This window comes from Equus asinus, chromosome 30, assembly GCF_041296235.1.
Source record: "Equus asinus isolate D_3611 breed Donkey chromosome 30, EquAss-T2T_v2, whole genome shotgun sequence".
Classification (NCBI taxonomy): domain Eukaryota; kingdom Metazoa; phylum Chordata; class Mammalia; order Perissodactyla; family Equidae; genus Equus; species Equus asinus.
In genome coordinates, this window is record NC_091819.1 from 208,289 (window position 1) to 222,446 (window position 14,158).

The 14,158-nt window shown below is 55.1% G+C and overlaps 1 protein-coding gene and 1 long non-coding RNA gene across 3 annotated transcripts; one reads left to right on the plus strand and one right to left on the minus strand.

Moving 5' to 3' along the window:
* Window positions 1-222: 222 nt before the first annotated feature.
* Window positions 223-8,315, minus strand: LOC139042566 (uncharacterized). Of its 2 annotated transcripts, XR_011499425.1 has the most exons (3): window positions 4,243-6,318; window positions 615-752; window positions 223-486 (listed from the first exon to the last, which is right to left on the minus strand). It is a non-coding gene; the product is annotated as an uncharacterized lncRNA (long non-coding RNA). The 2 variants fall into 2 exon arrangements; XR_011499426.1 differs by lacking the exon at window positions 615-752 and having other exon boundaries at window positions 4,243-8,315.
* A 249-nt stretch (window positions 8,316-8,564) lies between these two features.
* Window positions 8,565-11,501, plus strand: MYOG (myogenin). The gene is made up of 3 exons (XM_014855253.3): window positions 8,565-9,240; window positions 9,971-10,052; window positions 10,615-11,501. The coding sequence occupies exons 1-3, from the start codon at window positions 8,695-8,697 to the stop codon at window positions 10,734-10,736; spliced, it is 750 nt and encodes a 249-aa protein (XP_014710739.1). The 5' UTR covers window positions 8,565-8,694; the 3' UTR covers window positions 10,737-11,501.
* Window positions 11,502-14,158: the final 2,657 nt, after the last annotated feature.

The following is a 14,158-nucleotide window of genomic DNA, read 5'->3' on the forward strand; positions in this document are numbered from 1 at the left end:
TGTTAACAATATGCACATTTAACTGATCACAGTCTATTCTCAAACAATATTACGCTACTCCACATATAACCTGAGAATCTCACAACAGTAAACTTGCTTCTCACCTCCAATTCTCTCTGCTATTGTTGTCATACGTTTTATTTTTGTGTTATAAACCCTACACCACATTATTATTTTTGCTTTAAACAGGCAACTATATTTTAAAGAAATTTAAAAACGAAGGGAGGTCTTTTTGTATTTACTCGTGTTTACCACTTCTGACACTCTTCATTCCTTTATGTAGAGCCAAGTGTTCATTCTGCATCATTCTCCTTCTCCCTAAAGAACTTCCTTTAGAGGCTGACCCTGTGGCCGGTGGTTAAGTTCTCGCGCTCCGCTTTGGTGGCCCAGGGTTTCACCAGTTCGGATCCTGGGTGCAGACGTGGCACCGCTCATCAGGCCATGCTGAGGCAGTGTCCCACATGCCACAACTGGAAGGACCTACAACTAAAAAATACACAACTATGTACTGGAGGGCTTTGGGGAGAAAAAGGAAAAATAAAATCTTTAAAAAAGAACTTCCTTTAACAATTATCCCAGTGAATATCTGCTGGTGATAAATTCTGCTAGCTTACCTTTATCTGAAAAAATCTTTAATTCACCTTCATTCTTGAAAGATATTTTTGTTGGGTATAAAATTCTCGGTTGACCAGTTTTCTTTTCTTTCAGCCCCTTACGGATGTTGTTCTGTTGTCTTCTGGCCTTCGTGGTGTCTGATGATAAATCAGCAGACTTTTTTACCTTCGTCCCTTTATATATAGTGTGCCTCTTTTTCTCTGACTTTTAAAATTTTCTCTTTATCACTGGTTTTCAGAAATTTGATTATGATAGGCCTTGGTGTGGTTTTCTTTCTGTTTTATTCTTTTGGGGTTCATTAAATGACTGAGATTCATGAGTTTAGAGTTTTCATCACATTTGGAAAATTTGTAGCCATTATTTCTTCTAATCTTTTTCTGCCCCTTCCTGGGACTTCAATTACATGTATGTTAGTCCACTTGATATTGTCCCACAGGTCAGTGAAGCTCTTTGTTATATATACGTTTTTTTCTCTGTTTTATTTTGGGTAGTGTCTATTGCTTTATATTCAAATTCAGTGAACTGTTTCCTGCAATGTCTAATCTGCTATTAATCTGTTGAGGACTGAATGTTTGTGTCCCCCCCAAAATTCGTATGTTGAAGCCCTGACCTCCAACGTGACAGTAATTGAAGGTGCGGCTATGGGGCGGTAATTAGGTCATGAGGGTGGGAGCCTGGTCTGGTGGGATTATTATCCTTATAAGAAGAGACACCAGAGAGCTTGATCTCTCCCTCCCCCTCTCTCCCTCCCTCTCTCTCCCTCTCCTTCTCTCTCTCTCTGCACATGCACAGAGGAAAGGCCTTGTGAGTGCACAGCAAGCAGCACACATCTGCAGCCAGGAAGGGAGCTCTCTGCAGAACCCAACTGTGCTGGCCCCTGGTCTCAGACTCCCAGCTTCCAGAACTGTGAGAAGTAAATTTCTGTGTTTGAGGCATCCAGTCTATGGGATTTTGTTATGGCAGCCAAGGCAGACTGATACATAATCCTGTCCCATGAAGTTTCGATTCCTTTCTGTATCTTCTATTTCTCTCCTCATTGTGTTTATGTTTGTCTTCAAATCTTTATGCATGCTGAGCATACTTATAATAGCTCTTGTAACAGTCCTGTCTGCTAATTCTATCATCTCTGTCATTTCTAGGTCTATTTCAATTGATTTATTTTTCTCCTGATTATGGGTCACATTTTTTCTGCTTCTTTGCTGTCTACTGATTTTTGATTGGAGACCTGACATTGTGAATTTTACATAACTGAGTATTGAATTTCATCATATTCCTTTAAAGCGTTGGACCTTGTTCTGGCAGGCAGTTAAATCAGTTTGATCCTTTTAGGGCCTGTCTAAACTCATTAAAAGGAGATCTAGAGTAGCCTTCCCCTTCCTGCTAGGATGTGACCCTTTTGTGAAGCTGTCACTCTGGCGAGTGGGCACTCCAACAATTCCCGGCCCTGTGTGAGTCCAGGAACTGTTGAGATGGAGAGGGAAGACGGACTGACAGGCTTTTTGAATGATCGGATGTGGACGGATAAGAGATGGAAAGGGATTACTGGGTGGATGGTGGCGCCAGTGAGCAATAGAGAGAATATTGGAATGGGGAGGAGAGTGAGTGGATTCTGTATCACACACATTTACTTTAGGAGCATGCAAGACACACGTGGAGAGATCTACCATAATTTGGACATGTGATCTGCAGCTCAGAGAAGAGACCAAGGCTGGAGCACAGACTTTGGAGTCATCAATACAGAGCAGTCAAGAGCAGCTAACATTTACCAAGTGTTCATACACGTGGTAGCTGAAACCCCGGTGGGGGAATGAGGTTGCCCAGGGAGACTGTAGAGAAGAGGACTGAGAATAGAAGATCCCTCTTGAAGGGAGGCGGAGGAGAAGCTTGTGAAGAGGCAGAAGAGGAGCGGAGGGGAAGACAGAAGAGAGGAGGAATGGTGAGAAGAACCAGAGGGTCACAAAAGCTGAGGAAGCCAAGTCTGAAGGACAGGGTGGCCAACGTTGTCCAATGATATAGACCAGTCAGGTACGATCGAAACAGAAATCTCCTGATGTGGGTGTCTGGTGACCTTAGGATCGGCAGCTGTAGGGTCCCAGCGAAGGTGGAAGCCCAGGAGGAGATAAGTGAATGGAGGTGAATGTGAAGTGGAAGAGTGAGTGTAATGTCCCCTTTCTAGAAACTTGGTGAAGAAGGGAAGGTAGGTGACAGGGCCGTCGCTGAAGGGGCTACGTGGAAAAGAAAGGGATTTTGGGGTGGGAGAGACTTCAGCATGTTTATGGGCTCAGAGGAAAGGCCAGCAGAGAGGGAGAAGTTGAAGATACTTGAGAAGAAGAGGGACGATGGAATGAAGTCCTAGAGAAGACAAGAGTAATGAGATCGATGGCACAGGAGAGTCCCCAAGTCTCTACAGCTAATAGGTGGCAAAACTACTCACAGTTGGTGGGAAGACATTATTCATCACCCCATTTTCAAAATAGGAAAATGAAGTCCAGAGCGGGAGGAGACTTGCCTCAAATCACACGGTGTGGGATTTGGCAGAAGAGAGCCCATCCCCATGCCAGCCACCTGACGTTCTCTCCCAGGAGGCTCCCTTTGTGTCCATCTAGAGCCTGGGCCCCCCAAAGGAGCCTAGGAAAAGCTGGTGGGCTGAGTTCCAGAGCAAGGAATGCAGGGAGGGTCTTCACAGCACATTCTGGGGAGGGGTGGCTGTTGGGAGAGGTCCTGGGGAGGAGAGGACAGAGCCAGGAGAAAAGCCAAGGCATCTCCACCCAGGCAGCAGCTGCTCCCAAATATGTCACAACTTGTCAAAGAGGCAGGAATAGAAGCTGGCCAGGGAGCGGGAGGGTGGAGCGGCATGCGAGCTCCTGAGCCCAAGAGCGGGCAGCGCAGGGGGCGGGCAGGGAGGGGGGCAGGGAGGGGGGCACGGAGGAAGGTCCCTCTCACAGAGTCATTGGGATCATGCAGTCCAGCAACTCGACTTACAAATGGGGAAACTGAGAGCCAGAGAGGAGAAGTGACAGCAACATGTCATTTCTTGCCCATAGCTTCCTGACAGGGTTGTCCTAATCAGGGGCTGAAGGCCCAGCTCTCTTAGGAACACGGAACACTCTTAAGGAACCCTTACCCATATTTCCAGAGGCCCCCAGGTTTACAGTGCCACACACCACTGAGCCCTGGTCTGGTTATTTTTAAACCCAGCTCTGTGCTTTGTGTCCACCACTCACCTCCCCGTGACCCCCACTCCCCGAGGACCCATCCCTTCCGCCTCCAGGCCGGCACCTTCCCCCACCCGGAGGCCAAGAGATTCTTGATGAATGAGCCTGGCTCTGAGCTCCAGATTCCAGGCGCAGACGGATTTCCCAGTGGTTACCCGATGCTCAGTCCTCAATGGAAACAACGTGTGGCCTCCGGAGGCCTGGGGCCCCCCCGACTGCCCCTCACCTCTCAGCCTGGGCTACTGTCTGCCTCCAGACCTCTCCTCCTGACTCCAACCCTCAGACATCCCACCTCCCCAGCCTCCTGTCTCACCACTCTTGTCTCTTCACCTCTCAGTCACGACTTCTCCCTGAACTCTCCCTTCAAAGCCCCGAGCACCTCCAGCCACTCCACCTGTGGCCCCAGCCTCACCTGGGAAGCAAGCCTCACTTGCAGACCCTCCTGCACCCGTCAGCCTCAGGGAGCGAGAGGAGGCACCTGGATTCAGCCCCAAGGCCCCAGAGCAGGCAGCCACTCCCTTCACACTCTGACCCAGTGCTCTGTGCGCCTTTGGGCAAGTTACTCCCCTTCTCTGGGCCTGTTTCCTGGTACATAGAAGGAAGAAGGTAGACTAGCTCTTCCTTAGACTACTTTCTACTCTGGCAGGCAGATTCTGTCATCTGTTCTCACCCTGCGCAGAGCCACTGCCGCACGAATAATCCATGTGATTTGCATACCGTGTTCACCCATCTAGGTCTTACCGAAAGGCACACGCATGCCCGTCACCCAACCCCCACCTGGTCTCATCCATAACCCCCAGAGACCCAGCCTAGGAAAACGAAAGGTGGGGCCCATCTGGAGAAGCCGGAGGCTCCCACCCTCCTGGACGCTCCTCTTTCCTGCTAGTCAGTTCCCAGGCACAGGAGACTCCAGAATGGGAAACTTGCTTTGATGTTAGCCCAGCAACCTGGCAGCCCAGGTCAGCCCACCTTCAGGTCAGCTAGAACTGGAAGATGCTGGGAGTCAGAGAGCTGGGACTGGGTGTGGAGCAGAGGAGGAAGGAAGGGGCCAGGAGCAGGTGACGGGGATTTCTGAGCATTTGAAATACAGCCACCACCATGCAAATGAGAGCAGCCCGGCATGCAAATAGAATCAGGTGGAGACAGCGGGGTGGGAGGCCAGCAGCCTGGCCCGGAGCCCCAGCTCCGGGGGCAAGGGTTTCCTCTGGAGGGAGCAGGAGGAGGAGGCCATCGGTCAGGGGCCCCCTGTGCCCAGCCGGCAGGGGTGGGGATTAGGGCAGGACGCCCTGCTGTCAGCTGGGAGCTGACGGGTCGCCGCTGGTGGTGGAGCACAAAGGCTGTTCTGTGCTGGCACCAATGTGTTGCCGTCCATCAGGGCAGCCTGCGCGGGGCGGAGTGTGCGGGGAAAGAGGCCAGCCTTCAGACACGGCTGCCCCACAGCTCGGCTCTGAGAGGGGAGCACAACACGGTGTGTAGAGGGACAGTCCCCCCTTCGGGGATTTGAGAGGTCAGAGACACCTGGGCCACCCCATCTTCCTGGTCCTGAGAGGGTCTGTGCCCCAACGCTGGGCCCTAACACAGTCCCCAGTCCACTTACTCAGACAGACGTGCTCGAGCACGGATACAGACAGGGAGTCATTGAAACCCAGACACACAAGGTCACCCTAACCTCCCAGCCCAGGTCTCAGGTCCAGTCAGAGGCAAAAATCACAAGGAAGCAGGGCCAAACCCACCCAACCCGAGGGCAGGGCTGAGCCCACTCATGGCCGGCCCAGGTCCAGCGGCCAGGGCTTGACACAGAGCTGGCTCTCAGGAGACAGCTCAGCAGGAGAAGGAGAGAAGGAATGAGTCCCTTCTCTGCATAATCGTAGCATGTTCTCTGGCCTGCTCGCACATCCCCTAACACCTCCCATCCGGCTGGGTGACCAGGCACATCTTCCTCACTCATCCGGAGATGACATCTCGTTCACGTCAGTGACCTGGCACCCAGCACAAGGTGCGCAACACGTGTGTCTGGATTGAAACAGTGACTGAATAAATTATACACACGGGGCGGGGGTGTGGCCGGGTTCCCCTATTCCTGCTGTCCTGGTCCCCGGGAGGCTATGAGGACAGTGAGGGAAATGGCCTGAGGAGAAGCCAGGAGTGAAGAGGACACGAAGCAAGGGAAGGGATTCATATTTACTGGGTGTTTCCACGTGCCGGGCGCCCCTTCATTAGTAGAACCGCCATTTCCGTATCACACGTGCACACCATGCACGCACCGTCCCTCTGCCAGGTGAAACCTGCGTCCTCTCACGGCCAGGTCCATCCTCTGGCCTCTGAGTGGGTTGTTGGGACCCTCAGCACCTCATTCCTGGACTCTTGTCAGCTCTTACGTGTGGTCTGCCTGCCTCCATGCCCAGGTGGGCACCCCGATCTTTGCAGGCTTGTTCCATCACCCACTTACCTGAACCTGAGCACCACGCAAACCTGTCCCCCGAGGCCCCTGCCCCTCTCCCCCGAATCCTGCTTGTTCTCCAAGCCCCCGCCCCACGCCTTCCTCCTCCATAGACCCCAGCCACGGTGGTCCTGACTTTCTATAATCTCCTGAAACACTCGTCTGATGGACCTGCTCATTTGCATTTGATCTCGGCCCCCGTGTTTACTGTTGAATTTCAACAACTCTCTCGCGCACTGTATGTAATTTAACATTCCCATCAGCGTCCGTGCTGGCCAACAGACAGGAAGACCCTGAAAATCAGCACAGAACAAGCCCAGTTCTCCAGCTTCCAGTTTTAGAGGACGTGGACCTCGTAAAACAGATTGGACCCAAAGGACAAAACGATGCAATTTCTGGGTTTCCACCGTGACTTCAACATCACTCCTAATCTCAGGGCTCATAGGACAACAGTGTAAACTGAGGCAAAGTGTTTTTTTCCCAGTGGGGGTGTGTTGGAATAGAGATTCTTCTTCAGTCCAGCTGGTTGGGGTTCAGAACCCACAGCCCCCGAGCCGCCACTTCTATCACACGGGTGAGGCCAAGAATCACTTTAAGACCTCACTGCTCCCCTTCACACACTCAGGTTTTTATTGTCCAGCTATGTCCCTCATCGTCCCTGTCTCCTACCCCAAAAGGACACCAGCATCTCCTGCCTCTTCACCGTGGACAAGAGAGGAAGGAAAGCAGTCCTTCAAGCTCCATTCAGATCTCACCTCCCCCGGGAAGTCTTCCCAGATCCCCAGCCCTGCTCCTCTTCCTCTCAGTGTCCTTGCCACTGGCTGGAGCTTATAACATCAGTCCCACCTGTCCTATGAGTCCACAGCGTCCTCGAGAAAAAACTGGGACCACAGGAAAAAAGATGGAGCAGATTGCAAACCCAGAGGCTTCCCAGTGATGCAAACCATAATGAACTCAATTAATAAAAATAAAAATAAAATTTTAAAAATTGTTTTAAAAATTAAAAATAAAAAAAGCAGGGAATTTACTGTGACTGGAGTATGGAGCTCATGGGAGGCACTCTTTGGTGGTTAGTAAGGTAAATTATTGGGTAAAAAAAACCCAGAAGGCGTCCCTGTGGCCAGAGCTGCACATTGGTGGGACGGGCTGCCTTGTGAGGTCAGCAGAAGCTGGACTACGGCCTCCTGGGAAGAGGATTCAGGCACAGGGGCTTGGGTAGATCTAGGTGACCTTCGGGGTCTACTAGATGGTGAGGTCCTCGAGGGCAGGGCTGCAGTCCTTCAGCCCGGAGCCTGAGCCCTGCTCGCTGCTGGTCTGTCTCTGAGGCCTGCCCGAGGCACTGGGTGCTTCCGTCTGCTCGCACCCCAAGCCCCTGCTGAGAGGTGACTCTGGACGGAGAAGCCGGGAGATTAAGTAGTCCCCCCCCCCGCCCCCCGACATCTGAGCCCCGCAGGATAGCGTGAAGCTGACGGCTCAGACAGGAAGACGTAGGACAACCGAGCCAGGTGGGTGAGGACCGGGGAGACGTGAACTGCGTGTTTGATGGGCTCTGCTTTCTCTCCTTCCCACCCCACCCGCAGTGAGGAGTCAGGAAAGTCCCGGTGTCCAAATGGGGCAGGAAACAGAGTCATGGAGGTGACACAGGGGGACAGATAAATGATCGGAGTGAGAGAGGGAGCAGCTGGGGCTTGATAGACCTTGACCCTGCGGGGAAGGGGCCGTGTCGGCCGCTCGGACCCTGACCAGCTGCATTAAAGAGAAAAGTGCCACTGACTCTGCCAAAAAAGAACAAGACCAAAAAACTCCTCTTGCCTCAGTTTATGCCAGGTCACATGAGACCTCAGAGAGGTGATGTCAGAGCTGCTCTGGGGACCAGAAGTTGAGACCCGTTGCCCAGTGAGGTTCCCTCTCCTTCCCCTGCGCGTTGGGCTCCCACAGGCCCCGCATGGAAAGCAGCGTCTTTCAAACAGTCTCATCCACCTGATACAGTCAGGAAGCAGCGCGCGATGGATAAACTGACTCCTTAAGGCCCTTCCAGCCTCAACCCACCGCTTCCCTGGTCCCTCCCGCCCCGCACCCCGCTTCCTCTGGACCAGCAAGGAGAGAGCGGCAGGCAGGCCGCCCAGCCAGGAGTAATTGAAAGGAGCAGATGAGAGGAGAATGCACGTCCTCCCCCACCTCCCCTGCCCCCCGGGGGCTGTGGAGAAATGAAAACTAATCGAATTACAGCCGACGGCCTCCCTGCCCGCGCACAGGAGCCTGCCCGCCGGGGCAGCCTGACTGGGTGGGTGGGGCGGGGAGAGGGAAGGGGCACCAGTCCTCATCCACTGTGAACTTCTTGATGCGCAGCAGCTTAGAGGGGCTCAGGTTTCCGTGGCGTTGGCTATATTTATCTCTGGTTCCATGCCAGCCGGGAGGGTTTAAATGGCACCCAGCAGTTGGCGTGAGGGGCTGCAGGAGCTCGGGGGCTGGTGGCAGGAACACGTCTTCTCCGACCCCATGGAGCTGTATGAGACGTCGCCCTACTTCTACCAGGAGCCCCACTTCTATGACGGGGAAAACTACCTGCCCGTCCACCTCCAGGGCTTCGAGCCGCCGGGCTACGAGCGGACTGAGCTCGCCCTGAGCCCCGAGGCCCAAGGGCCCCTGGAAGACAAGGGGCTGGGGACCCCGGAGCACTGCCCGGGCCAGTGCCTGCCGTGGGCGTGCAAGGTGTGTAAGAGGAAGTCGGTGTCTGTGGACCGGCGGCGCGCGGCCACGCTGAGGGAGAAGCGCCGGCTCAAGAAGGTGAACGAGGCCTTCGAGGCCCTGAAGAGGAGCACCCTGCTGAACCCCAACCAGCGGCTGCCCAAGGTGGAGATCCTGCGCAGCGCCATCCAGTACATCGAGCGCCTGCAGGCGCTGCTCAGCTCCCTCAACCAGGAGGAGCGCGACCTCCGCTACCGGGGCGGGGGCGGGCCCCAGCCAGGGGTAAGTGGCAGGCCCACCCACCTGCCCCGGGCCGGGGGCACAGGGAGGCCCCTGGGCGGCCTTGGGACCCCATGGTGGGGCTCGGTCAGATGGCCGGCCGGGGCGGGTGCCAGGCAGGAATTCAGGAGGCCGTAGGACCCTTTGTCAGAGCTGGCTGTCCCGCTGACCTCCTGGGTCCCTGTGCCCTTTCCAGACGAGACAAAGGCAGATGTGGAGGTGGGTGGCAGAGGACTGAAGGAGGGACCCAAGGAGCAAGTCCAGAGTCAGCCCTGGTGGGGCTGAGGAATTGCAGGGCCTGGGCCTGGGGCCCAAAAGAGAAGACGGCTTTGCCACACACCCCCCCACCAAAGCCCTCCTGGGTGTGGCAGGGCAGAGAGAAGACCCCTCAGCCTCTCTTGTGGACCTCAGCAGGCCTGCACAGCAGTGACCCTGGTGGGGCTGGTCCCTCTGCCTCCCTCACCCCATCCAGGGTCAGGAGAACTGGAGACCCCTTTATGATAGTGTCTTATGAGGGCAGAACCACTGCCAGGACGGAGGCCAGCAGAGTGGTCAGGCAGGGGCATGAAAGGAGATGATTGTGAAGATTGGGGGGCAGGGGGTGGCCGGGCTGGCAGGCTGTAGCCGGTGGCCCACCCGCCAACCCCACCACAGGTGCTTCTGCCCACTGGGACTGGACAGAGACCACCAAGAGCGCTGTGCCCTGACCTTGGGCCTTCGCCCTGTCTTGCAGGTGCCCAGTGACTGCAGCGCCCACAGCACCTCCTGCAGCCCGGAGTGGGGCAGCGCACTGGAGTTCGGCCCCAGCCCAGGGGGTAAGTGAGGCAGGCCCGGCTCCCGTCCCTCAGCCTGCCTCTGGGCCCAGTCGTGGCTCTTACCTTATTCCTTGCCCCAGTCCTTTTCCCTGGCCTCTGTAGGGACCTGCTGAACCTGGGGCTCGCAGGGTGGGTTGGGAGGCCCCATGCCTCCCCAAAGCCCTGAGCAGCTAAGGAGAGGCCAGGCCTTCTGCAGCTCCCCAGCTAGGGCCTGGCAGCTGACCTTCTCCACAGAGAGGAGAATGTCCCTGCCCCAGGGGTCCCTGGGAATTGCTGAGTCAGTGCTGCAAGCCCGGGCCAGCAAAGGGCAGTTCCAGGCAACCAGGATACACCATCCTGGCTCCACCTCCAGCTGGAATGGCTGCTTCCAAACCCTAACGCCACCAGGGGAGATCAGGGGAGGCACGCACATGCACACAGGAATGCTACCGGGAAGGGCATGGGCTGGGGAGTTTTGCTCACCCAACCGTCCTGGAAACCCTGCACCCCCCCGCCAAAGGGCTCATCCTCTGTGCTGGGTCTTGAGACCCCCACATAACGTCCTCCCACCTTCTCCTCACAGATCATCTGCTCACGGCTGACCCTACAGATGCCCACAACCTGCACTCACTCACCTCCATTGTGGACAGCATCACCGTGCAGGATGTGTCTGTGGCCTTCCCGGATGAAACCATGCCCAACTGAGATCGTCTGCCAGGCCAGGTGTCCATGAGAGCCCCCGAAGCTGGCCACAGTGCCACCACTTCTGCAGCAGGGGTCTCCTAAGCCAGGCTGTCCTGATGCCAGGACACCAGCCCTGGGGCTGCCAAAGGCCAGACCAGCCCCCTCCTCATCCACGCGAGTTAACCCACCACCCCAAGAGGGAATGGATGCTCTTATTTAGCTGACTCCTTAGAGCAGGGGGCATCCCGTTTCCAGGGAGACAAAGTGGGGACCAGGGTGCCCCCTTGTGTGTGCCCCCTGGGGCAGACTCAGGAGCTTCCCTCTGCTCAGGATACAGCCTCCAATTCCACCCCCTCAAGGGAAACAGTCTGTGAGAGGAAGACAGTGTCCCTCCTGGACCAGCTGTGCACATCTCCTGTCCTGTCTCCTCCTGACCCAGTGGTGGGCTGGGCCCACCCTGACGGGGGGAGCAGAAGGGGAGGAACGCCTTCTGTTCCCAAGTCCCTGGGGGGCCAAACTTTTGCGGTGAATATCCGGAAACTTCCAGTGGTTTTATGTTTTGTTTTGTTTTGTTTTGTGTGTTGTTTGTGAAGCTGCCATCTGACCAAGGTCCCCTGTGCTTAAGTTGCCAGGGACAGGCGGGGTGGGGGCAGGGGTCTTGGGGTGATTCCTTTTGTTAACTAAGCATCGTGTGGTTTTGCCATTGTTTTGTATTTTTTTTTTTTTTTTTTTTTTGCTAACTTATTTGGATTTCCTTTTTTACAAAATGAATAAAGGCTGGGTGCTGGAGGAGCACGGCTGATGATGTGGAGGGAGGGCTCCGGACACGCCAGGGCGGAGGCTCCGGGGACGGAGAGGTGGGGCTCAGAGGGGGAGGCGCCACCTTGCCGCTGGTCACTGGCGCTAGGCCCCTGCTCTTCTCGTGCGACGAAGGAAGCTGGCCCTGGTCCACAGGCAGGGTGAAACCGGATTCCACAGAAATCCTGTGGGACGTGCAGGAAGTCCCGCTGAGCATCCAGCCACAGACGTGGGTCACAGTCCTGGCCCTCTGTCTCTTCCCTCCCATTGACCGAGCATGCTCGTGTGCCTGGCGCTCAGCCCACAGCCAGCGGGCAGGGGCGCAGAGCTGGATTTCGTGCCATTACCAGGGGTGCTGTAGGGAAGTGGGAGGTGACTGAATCAGGGGACTGGGGTCGGACTCAGCCACCTCCTCACACGCCATCCCCTCGGCACACCCTTCATTCCTCCAGGCTGCGGGGATTCTGGCCCCTCCTACAGCTTGGAGGGTGAAGGAGGGAGGAAGGAGCAAAGGAAGAGGAGCCAGGTTCTCTTTGTACGGGATGCTGTCTTCCAAAGACTGGCTTCCTGCAGGGAGAAGGTGGGTGGAGAATGGAGAACAAAGATTTTGGATGGAGATTACATAAGGATTCACTGGGGAGGTATCAGGAGCTGGAATTTGAACAGACCATGAACTCCACTAGGAACTTTATTATTCCAACTGCTTTGGGCTAAGTTTGTCTGATTTATTGCAAATTAAAAGTTTCAGAATCATTACAGAAGTCTGGGGTACATTCCAGCCCCCAGTCAATAATTCAGGTCCCTGGACAACAAACCTTGGCCAGTTCTACTGGGCATGCTCTGGGGCCCATCTGCTCTTGCTCTGGGCTCAGCGGGGCAGTCTCCCCACTGCTGCCCTCCTGACGTGCTCCTGACGAGGGGCATCAACACCCTGCCCCCAGAGTTCCTCCAGACACTCTGCCTAAGGAAAAGCAGACTCCCAGAACTGGGCAAGGGTGTCTCCCAGGCTCATCCCAAGCAGCCAGTCAGGGCTGGGCCTCCTGGGAATCACGGACTGGCCCCATCTGTTCCCGTCTGTGGGATGACTTCCTTCTTGAGTCTGTGTCACTGGGTCTGCAGCCTCACCTTCCAGGAAGGGTGGAATGCTATGTCATCTCCACGACTCCCAGCTCTCCGATCCACCCCCTCGTCACCGACCGAAAATACTGAACTGCATGTGCAAGGGGCCTCTCCTTCCCTCGGGTTTGTCTCCCAGTTCCCAGCACCTCCCAACCACCCAGGGCGGAGACAATCCTGCGCCCTCAGTCACCCCGCCTCTTAGTCAGGCTTGGGGGGACCAAAAAGAGGAGACACCCATCTCTGTAAGGAGCTGCTGGCTCTGGGGTGCTGATATATGTGTTAAGTTTATTCCTCTTCAGTTATGACGTCAGCTGGAAAGAGGTTCATATTCATAACCTGGCGTGAATGAACAGTCCTCAGCGGTGGACATTAGGGCCCCCAGTTCCCGGCCATCGCCAGGCATAGCCATTGTCTACTTTCTTTTTCACAGATTTAAGTCCTGAAGCCTCCCGCAGGGAGGAACCACCGCCGGGATTTCCCAGGTGTGAAGGGACCACTCTGCAAGCCAGAGAACAAGTGTGTCTTCAAAGCACAGGACCTTTCTTAAATTAACAAATGCTGGGCCATCCCAACTGAGTTACAGATAGGACTCCGGTTAAGGAATAATAAGTGGTAGTTCTTTAGGGAAATTAGCTTAAATTAGGTCTCCAGTGGAAGCACCTGCAATAAATCAAATCGGGTTAATCAAAGGTTGCCTAATAATGAGCTTTTGGGAACCACTAGGAAAAGACCAGAATTACTTGAAATTGCCATCCCAATTGTCAGTGTGCGAACAGCAACTTCTTGGAGTGCTCAGAAAGCGCTGTGAACTGCAGAATGCTCGAAGTACTATTTGCTGCACTCCAACACACATTCTTAGGCATCTGACTTCTCGAAGCAATCTATTTGGCAGACTTGAAAACCTTTCTCAGCGCTGCAGGCGTACAGGGTTGGACCACCTGGAGAGGGAGGTGGAGGGGGACATGAAGGGTGAGAAGAGCCCCACGGCTCAGGTGTCTGTCTCATGGAAAAAATGCCACCCCAACATGTCACATCCCCTGGGCTGGTCTGTACCCCTGGCTTCTAGGCTCCAGGCTGAGGCAGAGATGCCTGGAGGTGAGCGAGAGCTCAGGAAGATGGAAGGCTCTGGGCTGGGGAGGGTCCAGGCTAAGGGGGCACAGCCCAGGCCCAGCAGGAACCCCAGGTCTCCACCCCACAGCGGTTCCAGCTGGGCTCAGCCCTCAGCCGCAGGCACCCACTGGATCCAGACTCCGCCTCTCCCTCTGCTGGGAACATCCCCAGGGGAGGTACAGGAAGTCTTCTAGGAGAGAAACCTAGATTTTTCTTTCTTTTCTGCAGATGCCCACAGAAACACGACGGTGAGGTCTCACCTCAAGCTCAGCATGTCCAAAACCAAACTCATTTCCACATAAGCCTGCTCCTTCTGCATTCCCCATCCCAGTGGACAGTGACCCTGGGAAACCATCTTCCTGGATTCCTTCAGGTCTCACTCCTGCAGCCCGCTGGTCACCAAGGCTGGTCGATTC

Excerpts from the sequence above, each read along its gene's own strand:
- MYOG (XM_014855253.3), top strand. The coding sequence starts at position 8,695 with ATGGCACCCAGCAGTTGGCGTGAGGGGCTGCAGGAGCTCGGGGGCTGG. Across the intron at positions 9,241-9,970 it reads GGGGCGGGCCCCAGCCAGGG|GTGCCCAGTGACTGCAGCGC; the intron begins GTAAGTGGCAGG and ends CCTGTCTTGCAG. Across the intron at positions 10,053-10,614 it reads GTTCGGCCCCAGCCCAGGGG|ATCATCTGCTCACGGCTGAC; the intron begins GTAAGTGAGGCA and ends TTCTCCTCACAG.